A 22,234-nucleotide genomic window follows, 5' to 3' on the forward strand; every position below is an offset into this window, starting at 1 on the left:
GATGAGGTTTTCATGCTCTTCAAATTTAGGGAGAAGATTGGTAGGTCTTGCTTTTTCCTCCCATGTGCTGCATCAGTTCAGCCACCTGACAGCTATAACTTGCCCTGGATTGCAGCAGGTGAAGGAGATGAATGGGGAACCATGTTACTTTACCACCAGGGTTAGAGAAGCTGGACTGGCCAACTGTCTCCCTAGTTCATTAAAGGAATGAGAAGTCTATCTAGGTCTAGAAATGACAACCTAGAATCCATGTGTTATCAGTACATGCCCCAGTCTTCACACACACATGTACTGCCACTTAAAACAACCTATAAAAACATGCTCTTGGCACAGCATCCAGCATTTTGTCAGGAGTCCTCCCCACATTTCTGTCCTGATCTTCAGGAATTATTTGGATGTCCAAGAGCAACATGCACTTAAATAATATCTGAAGTCTTTAAATAATATCTGAAGTAGGGAGCTGTAAATCTCACCATGTTCAAGATCCACAAGTCCAATTTTTAGCTGTTACCTTGGAAGTGCCTCTCTAGAATTCTGGCCCAGCCTTTCAAACAGGCCAGATGCTGATTCCAAAGAGAAACATTTGCTTTGAGACTCACACGTACAAGATCAAGTTTGGCCCAACTTCAATATTTCAGAAGAATATATTCTGATCTCCCAAAAGGTATGGCATTTTGAATAGGCATACTGCCACTAAGAAGAATTAAGTACAGTTAGAACTCCATAGGGTAAGCTTCTGAATGTCATCCAGAATATTTTACAGAATTCTAGGGAGAAAATTGTTTATTCCTAACTTCTTAAAATATGCAGTCTGCAGAATGGTGAGCAAAAATAACCTCTCTGTCACCAATATGATCCTGAACTAGTGTAAGGAAACACCATCATACCTTCTCTCCTAACTTGTAGTTTGGTGGAGAAAGCATCTTGACATTTCTGATATTAACAGATGGTACATCTTCTAGTGGCAGGGCTGGAGAAAGCTTTTTCTTGTTCTGGATTTTGTCACCAATCTCCTGAATGACTTGTTCAGCCATGTTTTTGGGAAGAGGCTTGCCATGCCAGTTTTCCTTATCCTCAACACCTGTGGATTATCATACACATAATTTAAAAAGGGAAGAGGTTAAAACAATCCACTTTGTAAAATTGTTAAAATCAGCAACTTCTAAGTTAATAACACTATTATCTCACTTGGGCCTATTTGCAAATACAGTGCAGGAGGTTTGAGCTAGCAATGCATGCCTCAACACTGTAATTGCCACGCTTTTTTCTTATCTCTCTCTCTCTCTTTTTTGCAGCTGGAGAAACTCTCCCGATATACTCTTCCCTTATCTTCCTACAACCCAATTCCTTCTCCTTTCTCATTGCACTCCCAACACCATTATTCAAAGAAACTGAGCCAATGGTAAGAGTGTCAAACTAAGCTTGGGAAGATCTAATTAAAATCCCCATTCAGCTATAAAGCTCATTGGATGATCTTGGGCCTGTCATTTGGCCTGACCTACTTCACAGGATTGCTATGAGTTTAAAACTGGGAAGCAGGAGAGGGAGAGCCATGTCAAATGCCCTGAGCTCCTCCGAGGAGCTATCAATCGATGATTAATGTCAATCAATTAATGTCCTTGTAATTCCTCCCCTCCTTTTCTCACCACCTCATTTCTCGAGCGATCTCCTCTTGTGCTTGCCCACTAGAATCTCAGTATAACTTGACCATGTAACTGAATGGATAAAGATGAGTGCACAGCATAGATGTATGTATATATGTATATTGTTGTTCTCCTTTCTTGGCCTCTCAGTCCTCTTTAGACTCTGAGGCTCTACAACATGTATCTTATTTTATTTTGGCAATGCTGCTACCAGTCCTGAACCCTTGGAACAGGGTGGGCTATGCGTCCAAATCAATGAATAAAATCAAGTCAGCAAATCAATAACTTTGACTGCAATAACGACATGCTAGGTATTCTATAATTAAGGACCTGAATAAGCAGGCACTCTGTGCAAGCACGAAACGTCTCTTTGCTTCAGGAAAGAGCATCAGACAGACTGAGCTCTCACAGTAACAGGAGCTAAATACTGGATTCTTTTCGCCATACAGAAGTCTCACAGAATGGCAGCATTTGTTCCTGAAAAATGACAAATATCCTAAGTTTATTTAGCTATTTTTGAAAAGACTTTAGCCAGCAGATGGATGCACAAGATTAAAAATGTAACATAATGGGGAGGGGGAGAAATATGTGGTAAATGCATAGTGGTACAAATCCCCTGTTGCCTAGTGCAAAGAGATTCATGATTCATTGTGATTTCAGCTGGTCCTGTACCTGAACAGAAAGGAATTCACATCCCTGTTGCATATCCAGATTCCGCAGGTATGCCTGTGCCTTATTTAATTTTTAATGGGCACAAAATTCCAGGAAGAAAGGACAAGCACAAAGATCTCTCTTGCATGGATAATGAAATGTTTGATGTGTCCTGCCACTTGTGACAGCTCCCAATTCATCCTGGAGAGCTGAGCAGAAGACTCTTCCTGCCTACAATCTACCAAAAAGTGGCAGATTACATAACGTGGGTCAGTGGGAAACATGATATATTTTGATGGCTAATTCAAACTTTATTTAATATAAATATCTGCTAGCATAGAATATTCTCGGTAATTAGTGAATATCTAATTCATATTTAACAACTACTGATTTTTTAAAAAGAACTTCAACATTATTCTCTTGGAACAGCACATTAATCTATCATTTGAATACTGCACACCTCACTTTCCTTTATGGCTTAATTTGTGGTGTATGAGAGTGCATACAAAGGCATACTCCTTTATACCAGCCCGTTCATTTCCCCTCCTTCATCATCCCTGGATTAGTCCTAAACTCCTGTTCCATTAAGCTTTAAAAAATCTGAGCATAATTCTTGATGCTTTTTGTAGCACATTTTATTGTACAGAAAGCATTCATGTACAAAGACCTTTGCAAGAGTCAGAGTAATGCTCACATAACTATAGACTCACATAACTATATTTTGCTTAATATCCTGTTCCCACTCTTGCTCACACTGCAAGGAAGAAAGATTATTATTTCTAAGGAAGACTATTATTTAGGTACTGAGCATGCTAATACAGTATTTTATGTAAACCTTAGATATTTTTAAAGCGGTACATAAATTTTGCTAAATAAAATTAGATATTTTAAATAGCCTAAAGGCCTGAGTTCTGATCTAGTATTCCCCACTATGGCCCATAGTGTAACATATAAAGCAGAGATAGCCAATGAGATGCCCTCCAGGTGTTGTAGGACTCCAGCTCCCATCAGTCCCAGCCAACATGGCCAATAGTCAGAGATAATGAGAATTGTAGTGCAAAACCACCTATAGGGCACCACATCAACTACTCCTGTAATAAGGTGTCAACCATCTTACCATTATAGTCAGCTACATTGCAGAAGTGTGTAACAGGCATTTCAATGAGGAACTAATTTCAAAGAAACGGTTTGCATTAAAGTCTTTTGGGGGAACTTAGTGATGGTTTAAGCATTTTCTGATTGGGTCATTAATCATATCTGACTTTATGTATATTATCTGAGAGCTGGTGTAGCACAGAGGTTAAAAGAAACTGAGCTACAAGTCAGGAAAGCCCTGCTTTCAAATCTCACGTCTGCTTTCAACTCACTAAGTGTCCTTAGGCAAACCACTCTCTCAGACCCCTTTCAGCAATATGGGGTTAATATTAATACACGACTCATAAGAACATAAGAAGAGCCTGCTGGATCAGGCCAGTGGCCCATCTAGTCCAGCATCCTGTTCTCACAGTGGCCAACCAGGTGCCTGGGGGAAGCCCGCAAGCAGGACCCGAGTGCAAGAACACTCTCCCCTCCTGAGGCTTCCGGCAACTGGTTTTCAGAAACATGCTGCCTCTGACTAGGGTGGCAGAGCACAGCCATCACGGCTAGTAGCCATTGATAGCCCTGTCCTCCATGAATTTGTCTAATCTTCTTTTAAAGCCATCCAAGCTGGTGGCCATTACTGCATCTTGTGGGAGCAAATTCCATAGTTTAACTATACGCTGAGTAAAGAAGTACTTCCTTTTGTCTGTCCTGACTCTTGTAAGGATCACACGATAATATGTGTAAAGTGGTCTGAAAGTGCTATATAATTGCTTATTATCCTTTAACACAAAGTGGCTAGAAAAACAAGTAGATCACAGTGGTTGCTGCTACTCAGCTGAAAAGTTTTGCTGCTTGACATCACCTGTTATTCCTTTGCCTTTAAAAGTCTTGGCAATAATTGCAGTTGGCTGGTGTTTGGCCTGGCCAAAGGCTTTGCACAATTCCTCCACACTGTGCCCATCAACAACAATAGCATGCCAGCTAGGAAGCAAAACAAAGAGATAAACTTTTGAAAGGATTTAGAGGAATAAAGCTTTCTAGAAGAGCTCCCTGCCAACTAAGTATGAGTAAGAACCATACTGGCACAATATATTTATCTATTATTCATACACTGATAAGCTACTCTATGGCATTTGTGTTGTGAGATGTTCAAAGTGGCTAGGATCCAAAGAGTTACTTTAAATCAAAGGTCTTGGCATGCACAATGAGATTTAAATATATATATATACAAGTTTCAAAAGTAACTTGCCATGTAGCCTAGGGAGCTGCTGTTTGAAAAAAAATTACAACCACGCTCTCTTGGGCTCAGAGAAATGAGCACACCGTTCTTTGGATACCAGCTACATATGAGAGACAAGAAAATGTTGCACTAGGGCTTGTAGCCTTAACTCATTGTTTCTTATCTCTGACTTATGGCATGCTGATCAGTGGCAAATTTTAGCATATTCATTCCAACCTTCTAACAATTAATAATAAAAGAACCAGTAGATAACAAGAATGTACTATTGATGAAAAGATAACTATCTTCTAAGTATTTGTGAGCATAAAAGAACATTACATAATCAAAGCGTTTTGCTCTCCTTAGTTAAAAAAAAAAAAAAAAAATCCACACTTCCCCATTCCCTTTATGAGCACAAAGGCTATAGGGCACCTTCAACTCATTTAGCCATCTTATTAAAATAATTATAAAATAAAACAAGGGATTAAATATTTGTTTAGGGCCAAAAAATCTCTCTCAGTGCTGTATAACAATAAATTGCTCCTGAAATTTAGGTAACAGCTACATCAGCTACAGTTTCAGATATTTCAATGGGACCTTTAAGTGTGTGTTTGATGACTGAGAAAATAGTTCATGACCTCAAATGTCACAAATTTCAACACAGCCAGAAATAAATGTTTTGAAAGCAATGTAAACACTAGAAATGAAGACACAACCATTAACAGCTAGACAATTAAAAACATACCATTTTGTGCTCTTTAAATGGAAGAACAAATTGGCTCCTGGACACTAATCAACAACCTATATTGGGCTTTATTTTACTCTATCCATTATATGACTCCAGGTTGGATCCAAACTCAAAGGTTGGATCCTTCTGTTTGTGAAAGGAACTGTGATTAAATGTAAGATCCCACTGGAGGAATAGGGGAAGGCGTTTTTCACCAAATCCTCCTTCCTCCTGTAGCCCCTAGCACCACCTCCCACTCTGTACTCCGAAGCTCCGGAGCAGCTTTTAAGAGAGCATGGGGGGAGGGATCATCAAAAATTACGTATCTTGCTCCAGTGGGAGAGCACTGCAGGAAGAACTCTGCCCACAAAGAGTCCAAATCCAGCCTTCTGTATGTAATGATCATCCAAACTCAGTTCACAGACTGAAAATAGTAGAGAGCACCAAGTTTACAGGACATCAAATATCTCTCACATACATACATACCCAAAGGCTTCACAACGTTTTTCGTAGATTTCAACGTGATGCTGCAGAGGTGCAGGGTCACTCTGTCCCAATCGGTTAATGTCGAGAATAGCAACCAAATTATCCAGCTTGTAGAACCCAGCAAAGGCCATGGCCTCCCAAACAGAACCTTCAGATAATTCTCCATCCCCAAGGACACAATAGACACGGTAACTGTGTAGTGAAAAACAAAAGGAGGGGATTAAATATTTAGTAAACGAAGGAGAAAATACTTTTTCAATTAAGTCCACAAATAAGGTTCTCAAGGACAATACAGAGGTGGCATCAATGAAACATTTCTGCTTTAAATGATACCCTTCCTACATTGATCACCAATGCTATGGATTTTGTTGGATCTTCTTCAAAGGATATAGCGTGCTTCAGTCATCCAAGGCATTTTCTTTTCTTTTAATGCTTCCCTTCCTTTTTACCATTCTTACTGCATCCTTACTGCATAGCCAAGCTAGATGTTACAACAGCTTATCTTGTATTTAAACACCAATCTGCCCCTATCACGTTAAACAGGAGATAGGTCTGGTCTTAAGAGCAAAAGGAGAGTGGGGGGGATGGGATACTTCCATGGCTTGTATCTCTGCACTCCACTGTGCCCCAGAAACATGCTTCCTAGTTGGCCAAACTTCTGGTATCAGAAAAAGGACTTCAAGTGACAGATTGCGGGTAGCAAAGCCATAGGAGAGGGAGGATACAGTATGTCACTCCTTTTGCTCTTAAAACCAGACACTACTATCACTCCAGCTTTCTGGGTGACTAGGGAAGATTTGGATTTCAACACCCAGATCTGGTGCTGTCTCATTTAGTTAGGTGTTAGGTCATGTATAGGGAACCTGTGGCCCTCCATATGTTCTTGGACTGCAACACCTGTTTCTCTCAGCACTGGCCACAATGGCTGGCACTGATGAGAGGTTGAGTTCTGGAGGGCTGCAATTTTCTCACCTCCAATTTAGGAGTTCAGTGCAGCATCCACAAGGCAAATGCTTGGTATGCTATAATGTTTCCAACCCATGCTCTCTCTGGGTATATGAAACTAGACTTTTAAAAGTTTCGGGTTATTTCTGTTCTGGCAGCACAACAGTGAGCTCCTCAAAAGAGAACACTAATCTTGAATTTAAAAGAGTCGCTTATATTGATTTGTTTCTTTAATCAGAGAGAAAAGATCCATCTAATGAGGTTTGTATCTAAAGTATCTAAACTACTTGGTTTGTGTTGGTTTACATGGAAAACGCCTCAGCAATTTATAGCACTGGATGGGTCATATACTAAAATTTATGAACATAAATCTATGTTCTGTTTCTCCTAGCAATCCAGCAAATGCATTCGGAAAGCTAGTCAGCAAAACATATTTTTAAAAAAGCCAAAATAATGAAAAATTCATTTTTGAAAACAGAATTTTAAAGCTGTATCAAAATAATCACAGCAACCTTACCCACACACACATAAAAGCTTTAAACTAGCTATGCAAGGTTTCTTATGGGAAACATAGGGGCTGTAATCCCCAGAGGTACATGTAAAAGATTTATGCAGGCATTCAGAGTTTTGGTTTGACAGGTCTCACAAGGATTGTGGCTGCCAGGGCTGTGGAGTCGGTACGCCAGACCTTTGACTCCGACTCCTCTATTTTTCTACTGTCTGACTCCGACTCCTTCATAAATGGCAAATGTATATTAACTAGTAATAACAAATTTAGTATAGTAAAATGGTAGCACAAGGCATTTCATCACCACCACGTGAATCCAGAGCTTGGAAAAGTTACTTTTTTAAACTACAACTCCCATCAGGCCCAGGGATTGGGCTCGTGGGAGTTGTAGTTCAAAAAAGTAACATTTCCAAGCTCTGGATTCATGTGGTGGTGATGAAATGCCTTGTGCTACCATTTTACTACACTAAATTTGTTATTGCTCGTTAATATACATTTACCATTTATGAAGGAGTCAGAGTCGGAGTCGGTACATTTCTACCGACTCCGACTCCACCCAAAATTGCTCCCGACTCCGACTCCACGACTCCGACTCCACAGCCCTGGTGGCTGCTATCCATGTTTTGTTCTAAGGTTATGCTTGCACTATCAACATAAATCTGCTTTAGCTTTCATGGCTTCTCCTCCCAAAGAATCCTCGGAAGTGTTGATCTTATGAGAAAGCACTTCTTTACACAGCATTTTAACCTACAGAAAGCACTGCCATGGGATATGATAGCAGCCACTAGCCTAGATGGCTTTAAAAGAGGACTAGACAAATTCATGGACAATAAGGCCATCAACTGCTACTAGTCACGGTGGCTACATGCTACCTTCAGGTTTAGAGGCAGCATGCCACTAAATACTGGGAACAACAGTAGGAAAGGTCTTCATGTTCTGCTTGTGGGCTTCCCAGAGGCATCTAGCGGGCTTGAGTAAATAAGCCTTTGGTCTGACCCTGCAGGGCTGTTCTGCTGAGAAGCACAGAGCTCTCTCTAATAGATTCTCAGCAGCCTTGCAAAACTACACTCCTTGAGAACCCATGAGTGACCTTATTGGTAGCTTAAGCACTCCACCGTAAAATTGGTTTTAGGTCTCTAACATAAATGTGCCCTGAGAGAACAGCATTTGTTCATAACCACACATAGTTTTTGCCACGAAGAGAAACAGGGCTGCAGTCAAATATTATTCAGCTCTATATAGCAGATTTTTCAGAGCAAAATTCAAGCTTTTCTACAGCAGGTCACTGAATTAACTTCATTTGTTTCTGTATGCTGCTGCAGCTGTTAAGAAGCTTGATAACGTGTGCCTAAGCATGCTCAGAAGTATTTGAGGAGCTCTTCAAGACCATCAAAAATAATCAGAAATACATTTTATTCCCGACTTTTTTAAAAAATCACCTACAAGTGATCGAAATGAGTAACTAGAGGGAGGCTGTCATTAGTGCTACTTATTACAGAATGAAACTGTAACCTTGAGGAAATAAAGTGCTCTAACAATGGATTGTATTATACAGCTGAAACGAATCTGCCTGTTAAAACACACCATCCCTATGACTCAGCAAGATTCTTGAGAAACCACAACTCTTACTTAACAAGTGCTGCTTAACTACCTCATTTCAATTTCACCATTTGTGACAGTATTTCTGCACATGAGGAGAGTGCAGTTATTGTCATTTCAGAGAAATGACTCCTTTACATTTAACCCATTCAGGCAGTGACAAGGACCAGCAAATTATCCACTATGTATATTTCTGTTCAAATGCTGAACCTGTAAGAACTGCTATATCTCAAGGGCGAATATCGTTGAAAGAGCCAATGGAGGCTCCCTTTCTGAGTCCAACAGCACCTTGGAGGGAGATTTTGTCTGGACTGCAACATGGGATGACAGCATTGAACTCCTCCCCTCCCCACAGTCCTGAAGAATTTCCCACCCCCACACTGCTATTAGCTGTAAAAGCAAAATCAAGCACACATGTACAACTCCAAGATATGCATGTAGAGTCTTGTCTAGTTTAGGTCTCCAGTGTGGCCTACTGCAGTTTTTTTTAAACAAAAGATTCTTTCCCTCTCCAAAGATATTGGGGATTATACTACTTCTTTTGTGGCATTAGGATCTGCCACAATTAAAAGCACTGGGTAGGATACCCTTGCATGCCAAAATTCCTTTCTGGAAAGGCTGGTTAAAATGGGTGGTATTTAATAAAATAATTGTACAAGCAGAATGACTTCCACTTGCGCAATGGAACTCCTTCCCCCACTTCCCTCACGTATCTCCTAAATCTGATTTGGGGTTTTCCCTAATCCTCCAGAGCAGATTTGGGGACGGTGCAGGGCATACGCGGGGAAAGAGGGGGAAAAGTTCCATTGTGCAAGTGGAAACCGTTCCACTTGCACACTTATTTAGCTGAATACCATACATTAATATAGACTAGAAATGTTTTTCTTATTAAAAAAGTGCCCATGATTCAACCTTGCATTTAAGTACTAGCCTGGCAGCCAAAGACAACTAGGAACTGCATGCTGATGAATGCATGATGCAATTCTATGCAGGCATGTGAGTGGGCTGGCAGAAGGATGGACAGATCTCTCTTTGCTGAGCACCCAGCAGAGAGACCAAGCGGGCTGCTAGAGGATGTGAAGTAACTCTTGCTTTGAGTCAGGGGAGATTGTCATTGTTGGTTCTTTGGGGGGGGGGGCTACAATTTTTTTCTGGTAGTCTGTGCCAGACAGGTTAACATTTAATGGATGAATTGTTATCCATCCCAGCATCTCATAATTGAGAAAGCATCATCATCAGAATTTAAGCCTAACAGGCAGCTGTTAAAAGATCCAAGATGCTGATGAGTAAAAAAGCTAGCAACCCCACAGGGACTTGATGACCTTCTCTCAACCTTAAGGTGTTGTGGATCGGTCAAGTCCAAGTGATGGTTTTTCCCAGTTTAGCTTTGATGCATTTCGAACTTCCTCAAAGATGTTACACATGATTTCATTATTTATGGGCATATTCAAACATCAGTATACAAATTATATGTGTGTACGCATGCTATATACAGCAAGGTGGCAATAAAAATGATTAAATACTGATGACAGCAATTCATGCTATCATATACATTTGTGTTTGAGAACATAATCTGCAAACTTGATTAGTTGCTTAGCTAAATTACAAATTCACAAAATCCTGGCTATTCTAAACATTACAGCCAGCCAGTGAGTACCAATAGTAAGCAGAGATAAAGTCTTTCTATGAATACTATCTGTCAGGCTGTATTAAGATCAGCTCATAGTGCACAGAAATGCTTTCAAGTAAGTGAAGTGTGCAAGTTAAAATTACATTCAGTCAGCAACCCACCCTTTCATGCACTAATATTGTGACATAAAATACATCAACTTCCCCAATGCACACACATAAATGTCTTTGGATATCTACTTTTCTTTTACACCACATGAAGATTTTTATGCCAGTTCTAACAGAACTGTCATTTACATGGTAGGTTTATGACCAAATGCTATTGCCCTTGAGCTCTCTAAGAGTTGCACAACAGGACACTTCTGCATTCTCTAACAGCAATTTTTGTTCTATAGTGCTGCATTGTCATAACAATCTTTGAACAAAAGTCATTTCCCCTCAGACTAAAGACTGCTTTCATCTAAAGTCCCCTTCCCCTTCCATTAACACTATTATTTTTCCTACAGAGGTGTGGAGACTCTCTCTCTCTCACACACACACAGACACACAGACACACACACACAGACACACACACACAGGCACAGAACAATCCACTGTTACAATTTAAAATGGTTGTAGACCAGGCATTTATTTGGTCTGTGCCCAATTTAACAGCAGAATCACCTTGTTGGTCTCATAGAGTCTGCAATCTCAAGTTTGAGACTGGAAGTTCATTGTGTATGGCAGTGGTTCCCAACCTTTATGAGTACAGGACCCCCTTTGTAAGCTCAAAACATTTCATGACACCCCCATGCTAATTGTAATTTTAGTCTCTTTTAACTGAAAAAATGGTGAGTGGCAAAAATCACATCTCCAAATATTCCTTTCCATAACAAGCTCCCTCCAAACAGGGAGAGGTTGCTTTCTTTTCTTAATGCAAAGATCCAATCAAATTGGTATCCCCCTCCCCCCTGAAACACACAGTCTGAAGATCAAATCCCCACCCAGCCATGACATCCACTGGGTGACCTTGGACCAGACACAATCTCTCAGCCTGACCTATCTCACAGGGTTGGTGTAAGGATAAAATGGAAAGGGGGGGGACTATGTGCCCCACCTTGTGCAACTTGGAAGAAAGGTAGGATATAAATGCAATAATAATTAAATAAATAAATACATTTCAGCTGCAATATGTGGACCCCAGGCTTAGACAACCTGCTGAGCTTTTTAATCATCACCGTCATCATCAAGAAGCAGCAATGTGGTAGTGGTGGGGATGCTAGATTGTGAAGACAAAAGGATGGATAGATTGAGGAGGGAGGTTAGTGCTTTCAGGCCTTGGAAAGATCATCAGAACTGATGACTTGGTTAGCGTGCACTTGGGGAATGAGACTGGAGCAGAAGACAGATCAACGCATGCACATACATAAACACAACTGCCCCTCCTGCAAGCATATGCTGGTGTGCATCCATTTAGGCACGTGGGAGGGGGGAAGCCCTCAACTGCTGTAGCATCTTGGAGAGATTAGGGGGGCAGAGAGTAGATGGAAGCAAGGGGGGACACTGGCACGCACACACACAGCCTCAGTGATGCGGAGTGTGCAAGTCCTGAGCTTCCTAACTGCTCGTTGGCTCCATCTGGGCCGAAGGCGAGATCTGGGTGGCCTTGCAAATAAGAATAATTTTTTAAAGGAGGTGGCAGCAAAGCAGGAGCCAAGAAAGGCAGGCAGGCTGGCTGTCAAGAAGGATGGGGGACAGCAGCCTTTCCTTGCAGCCTTGCTTCTTTTTGCTTCAAGAAAAGCCTCCTCTCGTTCTGAGCAAGGGCGTCGTCAGCAGTGGTAGTGCGAGGGGCTGGTAGCTGGTGATAATAATCCCCTCTTCTTCTTGGTAACTCCACCCCCAGCCTCCTTCAGCATCTGCCATGTGTTTTATAGGCAGATGCCTGCCCTCAATGCACCTGAAAGATGCTCTGGCACTTCGGCAAAAGTCCACCCCTCTTGTTTGGAGCAAGGGGGAGGTGTCATCTGCAGTGGCAGTGGGGAGCAGACATCTCCCCATAATTCATTTCTTTACTGTTACGTGGCCCCCTCTGGATTACTTCACGGCCCCCTGGAGGTCACAGCTCACAGGTTGGGAACCACTGGTGTAAGGAAATAGCATTATTAATCTGATGACAGTTTGTCTCATTTCCTTATTCCCCTTGCAATCCAGGTGGACTAAATATATTGAAGAAAAAGTACCTGGCTCTGTCAAAGTACTTCCCGGTGTAGGCCATACCACATGCAGCTCCCAGTCCTTGACCAAGCGATCCAGTAGCTACATCAGTGAATGCTTGTTTCTAAAAACAGAAGGCAACAATATCTAACAGAGTGCCTATTTTACAAACACTAAGCTCTCAATCTTATGCACACTAACACTGAAGGAAGCTGCACTGAACCCAGTTGGATTTACTTCCAAGTAAACATTCACAGATCAGGCTGCATGTTCAATCCTGACACAAAGCTACAAGTACATCCAGAGCAGCAGCATTCAGATTCCAGCCTCCTACCCTCAAGACTGATTTACAAAACTCAGCCTTTAGATTCTCTAGCCATCTATATTGCCCAATTCCCCCCAGAACAAAGAGTCTCAAAATCTGGCAGCTAAGCCTTGTTTAGGGTCAGATCAAGCATCCCTTTGGAGCTCCCCTTTGGAGAGTTCTGCTCATGCAACAAGACTTCTCCTTCCTCTCCTCTCCTGTGTGCCCTCAAAATCTGTTCTTGATGGTCCCCAGTCTGGAGGAGATTTTGAGAATTTGGGTGGAGCTGTGAGGGGAGGAAAGAAAGGGAAAATTCTGTTGTACAAGCAGAACAGCAGCATTGGATACAACCCTATATGAGTAAATTAATGCAATAGGCAAGTTAGAAGTCAAGAGAGATGTGCTGGAGCATCAGAAAAAGAAGTCTGTTTTAATACAACATGCATGAAGGCATGGAGTGCCCTTCTAAAATGTAATCTATTTTGGTTGCTTTCACTTAAAAAAATGTTTTAATTACACTTCATTTTTGTCAACCCCATGGGTTAACATTTGTTAGCTAAATCATTATTAAACATCAGATGTTAAAAGTAGTCTAAAAGATGCACACACTTCTCAATTCATAAGGAGATCCTCCTGTGTTTTACTGAAATACTCACTGGCACAGGATGGCCTTCCAAAATGGAATCAATTTTCCTCAGGTTTAATAACTCTGATTCAAGGATGAAGCCTGCCTCAGCCCAGGCAGCGTATAAGATTGGGGCTGCATGACCCTAGAAGAAGCAGCAGTAAAATTAACATTTTTTGAACATCTTAGGAAGAGAGGGCAAATAGCAAAGTTCTCCTGACTATATAACACTATGTTGCACTGATGTCCTACCTGTGGGCTTCCCAAAGACATCTAGTTGGCCTCTGCGATTACAGAATTCTGGACTAGACAGGCATTTGGACTGATCCAGCAGGCCTCGTATTACATTCTTAACATTTAATTTTTTACAACAACCCACTAAATACTATACAGAAAACACAGGTGACATGGTCTCTGCTAAGGGGTCTTACTCAGGTAATGCTTGAGTAGGAGAGCTTTAAGTGGTGCAAAAAGGGGATAGTGAGCGAGTATTTATTTATTATTATTTATTTAATTAATTTGTATCCCGCCCTTCCTCCCAGCAGGAACCCAGGGTGGCAAACAAGGCACTAAAAGCACTTTAAAACATCATAAAAACAAATCTTAAAATACATTAAGACAAAACAGCGTTAAAAATATTTTAAAAACTTTTTAAAAGGTTAAAAACATTATTAAAAACATATTAAGCAAACACAGAGACAGACTGGGATAGCTCTCAACTTAAAAAGCTTGTTGAAAAAGAAAAGCCTTCAAAAGGCGCTGAAAAGATAGCAGATGGCGCCTGCCTAATATTCAAAGGGAGGGAGTTCCACAGGGTAGGTGCTGCCACACAAAAGGTCCGTTTCCTATATTGTACAAAACAAACCTCCTGATAAGATGGTATCTGCAGGAGGCCCTCACCTGCAGAGCGCAGTGATCGACTGGGTATATAAGGGATAAGACTGTCTTTCAAGTAACCTGGTCCTGAGCTGTATAGGGCTTTGTACACCAAAACTAGAACCTTGAACTTGGCCCGGTAGAAGGAAGAAAGGGGGGGGGCGCTCAACAGAAAATGGAGATGACCATTCCAGAACAGGGAACAGCATGTCAGACATGTCTCAAATAGAAGTAGGATGTTTTGTGTTATTTTTTATTTTCTTTCATGTAAAATTACTGTAAGATAGGTGAAGTAGTTTTGGTACATGTTGTTAAAAGCTTTGAATAATAAAAACATATCAAAGGAGGGTGAGAGTAGACAAACAGGAGGGGAATAGGGGAATAAGGGAGATTAAGAATGGAGGTGTCTACATGCACAAAGGAAAAAACAAGTCAAAAACTGGAGGGCTCCACATACTTTCTTCCTGTGCCTCCTCAGTTCCACTCATTGTGGGGAGAAGCAAATGCCCAAAGTTAGAGATAATTTGGCTACTGAACACAAGATCTCATGGATCCTGCAATACAGAACCCATGGGACGTCCTGGTTCAGTGGCCTGGTTTACTCCATGAGCAAGTTTGAGACCTGAGGTAGAGAGGTGGAGATGGAGCATAAAAGCGCAAAGAAAGTTAGCCACACCAAAGTTCCATCGAAATTAATGACTGCTCATCCTATTGATTACAATGGGACTTGGGCACAACTAACTTTCTTGGGATTTGAGCCAATGGAGTTTGAAACAGGTGCATGAATCCAAGAGTCAGTGCAGCCATCTTGGATGACAAAAACATTCTTATTTTGTTTGTAATATTGTATAAGAAGATCATTGAAGATATCCCCCCCCCCATTCAAAAGAATCATTAGAAAACAGAGTATTCAGTCGGAGCTAACCTTTGGGAGAATAATGAAAAAGATCTAGCTCTTACCTTAGAGAGAACAAACCGGTCATTGTTGGGATTTCTGGGGTCCTGTGGCTTATACTTCATGGTATGGAAAAACAGCACAGACATGATTTCAGCAGCACTGCAACATGATGTCGGGTGGCTGCAAGTCAAAACACGTGGAACATTACAACTGCAGTGTCTTCTCAGGTCACTTTCCCACCACTGAAATACCACCATGCCTGTCTTCCAACTTTCTACAGGGAAATATGCCATTACAGATTTCTGTGAGCACTCCTTTAATGTCAATTAGCTCTAATCAGTTGAGAGCAGAGGATGTCATGTTACATTGTCCAAAATGGATATCAAAGTGTAAGCTTTAATGACAGAATAGCTTGAGCATCTTTCTCTTTACTAATATCAAGAAAGATCAGAATCAGCAGCTGTTGTGTTAATGGAGTCTACACATTCACTTGATTTTAGAGAAAGGCTTCAATTCCCATGGAAAGCACAAGTAGATCTCCTTCACCTGAATGAAGCCCCAACAATAGTTAGGTATTTTGCAAAGACGTCTCCTCACCTGTGGTTTAAAGCAGGAGTGGCTAACCTGTGGCCATCCAGATGCTGCTGGACTCCACCTCTCACCAGCCTCAATCAGCATGATCAATAGTCAGGGATGTGGGGAGTTGTAAAACAGCAACTTCTGGAAGGCCACAGGTTAGCCATCCCTGATTTAAAGGGCCTGTGAAAGAACACTTACCTGTCTAGGAATTATGTTCTATTGGATGCTTAAAATGGAAAGTCAAGTCTGCTAAACTATTTTAAGAATACAAATTGGTGCATTGTACTATTGAAGATTATTTCTCTCTTTAGTGAGTACAAGTGCAGATGCGCAAGTTCAATAAAGCTTGCAACAGGGATTTCAGTGACACTGTGAAGGAGTACCTCATCTATGAGTTCCTGCTGAGCCTGAGATAAGTGTTCCAGTTCGTTTGCAAAATATTCATGCCAGATAGTACTTTACTAAAAGGAGATGTGCCATTTCCAGCACTGCAAATTGTTAGGCTATTTCAGGACAAAAACAAAGTACGATTATGTTTAAATTAGCACAAAGTCTAAATGGCTTGGCACCAAAATGTCAAAAGTATTTGGTCCCTGCTCCTATATATCCCAAATTGATCTTTAAGATAAACAGAGAACATACTTATAGCACCAATGCCTGTGCATCATGTTCAGGCAGCAAGAGAGATCCCCCACAATTGTGGAACAAATTTCTTTAAGAGATTTGTCAAAGCCCTAGTCTGACTTTTAAAAAGAATGGTCTGGCTTTTGATTGTTGGAGTGGGATTCTGAGCACTGATTCCCCTCCTCTACCTCATTTTAATTTGTGTACATTTGTCATAATCTACCCTTGCCTACCCTGAACTATAAGAATGGGAAACTCCATTTCTAATGGCTAATCCTCTTTTTAAACAAATATGCACAATTGTCTGCTTTGTATTAAGGATGATGCTAGTATTATAGAACCTGAGAAAGCAAGCATTACCCTCTGCTGTGAATTATATGACCTCCAAAAGACAGATTTACTGAAAGCACTTCCTTGACCGAAACATACCTACTTAACGACTGTATAACAATATCCCATAAGCAAGGCATCTGGTTTTCAGAATGTGGATTTATCAAGAATATATCCTTTATGTTAATATCCTTAACAGAATCTTACAGCTAAATTCTATGCATGATTACTCAGAATTAAGTCTTACCGTGTTGAGTGAGGCTTAATCCCTAGTAAGTGTGTTTAGGATTGTTCATGCATGTATTGTAAAGTCTGTGATGCAGAATCACACTCAGTTTTGAACATTACTAATTTTGAACCAACAATAACTTATAATGATTCAGTGGGACAAATGCATATCAGTCAGTTATACTGGTTGACATGTTATGAAACTACTCCACTTGTTTGGATGTCACATGGGATTTTCTCATTTCCTATATTTCCCATGCATGTTAGCATTTAAACGCCATAAATTCAAACACATATCATGAAAGCTGTATGACATCAACATCTGCATAATGTGTTCATGATCAAGGCACTAAATATTGCTCCTTAACACAAATCCCTTTGGATACAAAACTTTTGTTCATTAACAATTTCTCAAAACACATGCAAATGCTTTTTAAAACATATGGAGAAAAGATTAGTGTCCATCCCTTGGTAAGTACTTGCAAACTAGGAATTAAAATAATTAGATTAATGCTATGACTCAAACCTGTATTAGTAAATATTTACACATGGCAGTTAATCAATAAACCTTACATGCTTGTTTAAGGCTTTCATTCCTTAAATCTGATAAAAACATTATACTTAACCATCTCTCTAAAGAACAGGTGCTCTGGGGAGAAAGTTTTAACAAACCTATTGGTGAACATGTAGAAATAAAAAAAATTAAACACAGAATATAACCAACATTTTAAAAGTAAGACATTAAGAACATTTGATCACAACCATTCTCAGATCCAACAAAGAATCTTGTGGCACCTTAAAACAAATTTATTATTGCATATGCTGTAGGAACTGCTGTGTTCTTTGTAAGGTATTTAGTCCAAGGGTTTTTGGTACATCATGTGGAAAGAGTTTTCTTAGCTCCTTGCAGCAGCCTCCTGTTATGTTGTGGGAGGAGAAAAGAGTTGATCTTATGCTCAAGTCCAGTGTAATGGCCTTGCACCTATAGCCCAGCTGAAGTCACAAAGGTATAAAGCAGGAGTGGGGGACCTTTGGCCCTCCAGATGTTACTGGAAATATGAGGAGAGACTGAAAGAACTGGGCATGTTTAGCCTTGAGAAGAGAAGACTGAGGGGAGATATGATAGCACTCTTCAAGTACTTGAAAGATTGTCACAAAGAGGAGGGCCAGGATCTCTTCTTGATCATCCTAGAGTGCAGGACAGCAATAAAGGGCTCAGGTTACAGGAAGCCAGATTTTAACTGAACAGCAGGAAAAACTTCGTTAGTGATACGACAATGGAACCAAATACCTAGGGAGGTGGTGGGCTCTCCAACACTAGAGGCACTAAGACACAACTGAACAGCCACCTGTTGGGTATGCCTTAATTTGGATTCCTGCATTGAGACAAGGGTTGCTTCAGGAAGTTGGTGTCAGTTATGCAGTGTGGTGCAGATAATAGCTTCATTTCTGTTTGTCATCTGAATCAAGTCCTGGACCAGTGCCTAGATGAAGTGATGGGCTGGATGAGGGCCAATCAGCAGACACTGAATCCATACAAGATGGAGGTCCTATGGGTTGGTAGTTTGCATCTCCTGGAATTAGGTAGACAGCCTATGCTGGGTTGGGTTGAAGGCCCCTGGAAAGGGCAAGTGCGTAGTCTGGGGGCACTCCTAGATCTAGCACTGTCGCTCAAGGAACAAGTGGCCTCAGGGCAAAGAGCACCTTTTGACAGCTTCGCTGCTATTCGACAGAGATAGCCTGGCTACAGTAACCCATTGACTGGTAATCTCCCTATTGGATTACTGTAATGCACTCTATGTGGGGCTGCCCTTGAAGTGGAGGGAAAGATCAGAGGCAAAAGCAGGCAGAGCAACGAATGCAAATTCTTAAAATCGGCTATTTTTACACTTACACCTTCCATCCAAGGCAAGATGAGTGCAGAGTTCAAGGAACTCTTTCAGCCAGGCAAAAACACTTGAGGAGTATGTGAAGGTTGGCGAGGTGTGTGTACCTTTTGGTTGTCTGTATGAACAATGGGTGGGTAGAATGTGGGTAGACACTAGCTCCATGTACAAAGGTAAAACTTACATCAGTCATTTCACCCACTCTTGCCTCTGGCCCCACCCATGTGGCCAGAGGTGGCCTCTAGAAGGTTACCCAGATGGGAATGTGGCCCTATGTCTGAAAAAGTTTCCCCACCCTTGCTCTTCTGGATGGCTTGGTCTGGGCATGATGGTGAAGAAGTAGTACTGAATGATGGACTGAGTGTCCTTGGGTACCTTTCTGCAAACAATAAAGTGGCTAGGACAGTGGTTCCAAAACTCACACACACACACACACACAGACCACTTGAAAATTGCTGAGGGTCTTGGATGAAAACTTCCTCCAATGGTGATGATTTTTCTTCCTGTTGCAGCTATTGTAATGTGCTGTGCTAGATGCTGTATAATTTTCAATTGTATGTTTGTTGCTTCTTTTATTTCATATATATTTTATTGTATAACAATTTCATATTTTATTATGTTAGAATTCAAGTTGTAGAACAATAAAATACATAAAGAAACAATAAAATACAATTAAAAGTCAATATGAATATTTCATGTGATAGATGTGCCATCTCCTGTCAACCACAAATCTACAGACATGCCATGGACCACTTGAATGAAGCTCACAGTTTGGGGACCCCTGGGCTAGGATGTATCAACCAAATGAACACTTGCACAGTGCCATAATATGATTCAGCATAGGCATGTTTGTGCATCTACTTCTGACTGTTTTCAACTCTTGGGGAGAGGAATATGTCACAGATATGTATCCATTCATAGGTATGAGATGCCACGGATGGCTGAGGAGGGATTAGATCTTGCTGTATTCAGTACTGCATCTCTGCTCCCTGCTATTTACTAAGGTACTGTTTAAATAAATACTGATCCTGTATCTTGAAGCAGAGTTGCATCGTTCGCATCTCTTAATTACCCAGTCACTAGGCTTTGCATCCTCACAGGCTTTCAGACAGAATTCCTATTGACTTCAGTGGGAATTTGACTTTAGAAAATAAAACAGGAACCACCTTGATGTTGTAAATATAGATATAGCAACAACACATAAACAAAATGAAACGCAACTTCCTTCTAAGGTTCTGCTTTATGGTTAGGCTCTTTTATTTCATGTATTTCCCCATATTTTTCTCCCCTCGCATCTCATTTCTCACAAATGGTTTGCCTGAAATAGCAACTTTGTTACAAGAGTTGTAGCATTTTGTGACACAATCATATTTTAATGTACATAAAAATCTACACTGGCTTTAAGAGGCAAAGCCAAGCAATGTCATTTGTCCTCCACTAGAGGAACGCTCAAAGAAAGTCTGGTGAATCCAAACTGCCACTACCCATTTGCCACCTCTTTAGTTGAGTGCTGAAGTACGTGTGGCACATGTTCTTTGCAGAAGCTGAAGTCAGATGAAATAGAGATTATGACAAGAAATTAGACTGCCTGTTCTAGACAGAGTCATGACATTGACAGAATAAATTTGCTGTTTGGATGTAATCCTGGATCCAGATTTGCCACTGGAAGCTCAATTGGCAATGGTGATACTGTATCTTGAAGGAGAGTTGCATTGTTTGCACCTCTTAATGACCCAGTCACTAGGCTTTGCATCTCATAGTCTCTTTCAGACAGAATTCCCATCAGGTTTTATCAGGTTCTTTTGGGAGAATAAGGATTTTGTCATCATCCACTATGTCCCTGGAAAACTGGTAGAAAGTATTATTAAAGCTAGATTAACTAAGCACATAGAAGAACAAGCCTTGCTGAAGCAGAGCCAGCATGGCTTCTGCAAGGGAAAGTCCTGTCTCAGTAACCTATTAGAATTCTTGGAGAGTGTCAACAAGCATATAGATAGAGGTGATCCAGTGGACATAGTGCACTTAGACTTTCAAAAAGCGTTTGACAAGGTACCTCACCAAAGGCTTCTGAGGAAGCTTAGCAGTCATGGAATAAGAGGAGAGGTCCTCTTGTGGATAAGGAATTGGTTAAGAAGCAGAAAGCAGAGAGTAGGAATAAATGGACAGTTCTCCCAATGGAGGGCTGTAGAAAGTGGAGTCCCTCAAGGATCGGTATTGGGACCTGTACTTTTCAACTTGTTCATTAATGACCTAGAATTAGGAGTGAGCAGTGAAGTGGCCAAGTTTGCTGATGACACTAAATTGTTCAGGGTTGTTAAAACAAAAAGGGACTGCGAAGAGCTCCAAAAAGACCTCTCCAAACTGAGTGAATGGGCAGAAAAATGGCAAATGTAATTCAATATAAACAAGTGTAAAATTATGCATATTGGAGCAAAATATCTTAATTTCACATATACGCTCATGGGGTCTGAACTGGCGGTGACCGACCAGGAGAGAGACCTCGGGGTTGTAGTGGACAGCACGATGAAAATGTCGACCCAATGTGCGGCAGCTGTGAAAAAGGCAAATTCCATGCTAGCGATAATTAGGAAAGGTATTGAAAATAAAACAGCCGATATCATAGTGCCATTGTATAAATCTATGGTGCGGCCGCATTTGGAATACTGTGTACAGTTCTGGTCGCCTCATCTCAAAAAGGATATTCTAGAGTTGGAAAAGGTTCAGAAGAGGGCAACCAGAATGATCAAGGGGATGGAGCGACTCCCTTACGAGGAAAGGTTGCAGCATTTGGGGCTTTTTAGTTTAGAGAAAAGGCGGGTCAGAGGAGACATGATAGAAGTGTATAAAATTATGCATGGCATTGAGAAAGTGGATAGAGAAAAGTTCTTCTCCCTCTCTCATAATACTAGAACTCGTGGACATTCAAAGAAGCTGAATGTTGGAAGATTCAGGACAGACAAAAGGAAGTACTTCTTTACTCAGCGCATAGTTAAACTATGGAATTTGCTCCCACAAGATGCAGTAATGGCCACCAGCTTGGACGGCTTTAAAAGAAGATTAGACAAATTCATGGAGGACAGGGCTATCAATAGCTACTAGCCATGATGGCTGTGCTGTACCACCCTAGTCTGAGGCAGCATGCTTCTGAAAACCAGTTGCCGGAAGCCTCAGGAGGGGAGAGTGTTCTTGCACTCGGGTCCT

The 22,234-nt window shown here is 41.0% G+C and overlaps 1 protein-coding gene across 1 annotated transcript in view; it reads right to left on the reverse strand.

The window, feature by feature from the left end:
* Positions 1-22,234, reverse strand: part of TKT (transketolase) — a 39,652-nt gene that overhangs the window by 13,239 nt on the left and 4,179 nt on the right. The window contains exons 2-7 of the mRNA XM_061618209.1: positions 15,449-15,566; positions 13,644-13,757; positions 12,710-12,807; positions 5,810-6,001; positions 4,240-4,358; positions 888-1,081 (exon numbers count right to left, since the gene is read on the reverse strand). Coding sequence (XP_061474193.1) covers positions 888-1,081; positions 4,240-4,358; positions 5,810-6,001; positions 12,710-12,807; positions 13,644-13,757; positions 15,449-15,566 — 835 coding nt within the window. The remainder of the gene's footprint in view (positions 1-887; positions 1,082-4,239; positions 4,359-5,809; positions 6,002-12,709; positions 12,808-13,643; positions 13,758-15,448; positions 15,567-22,234) is intronic.

This window comes from Rhineura floridana, chromosome 3, assembly GCF_030035675.1.
Source record: "Rhineura floridana isolate rRhiFlo1 chromosome 3, rRhiFlo1.hap2, whole genome shotgun sequence".
Classification (NCBI taxonomy): domain Eukaryota; kingdom Metazoa; phylum Chordata; class Lepidosauria; order Squamata; family Rhineuridae; genus Rhineura; species Rhineura floridana.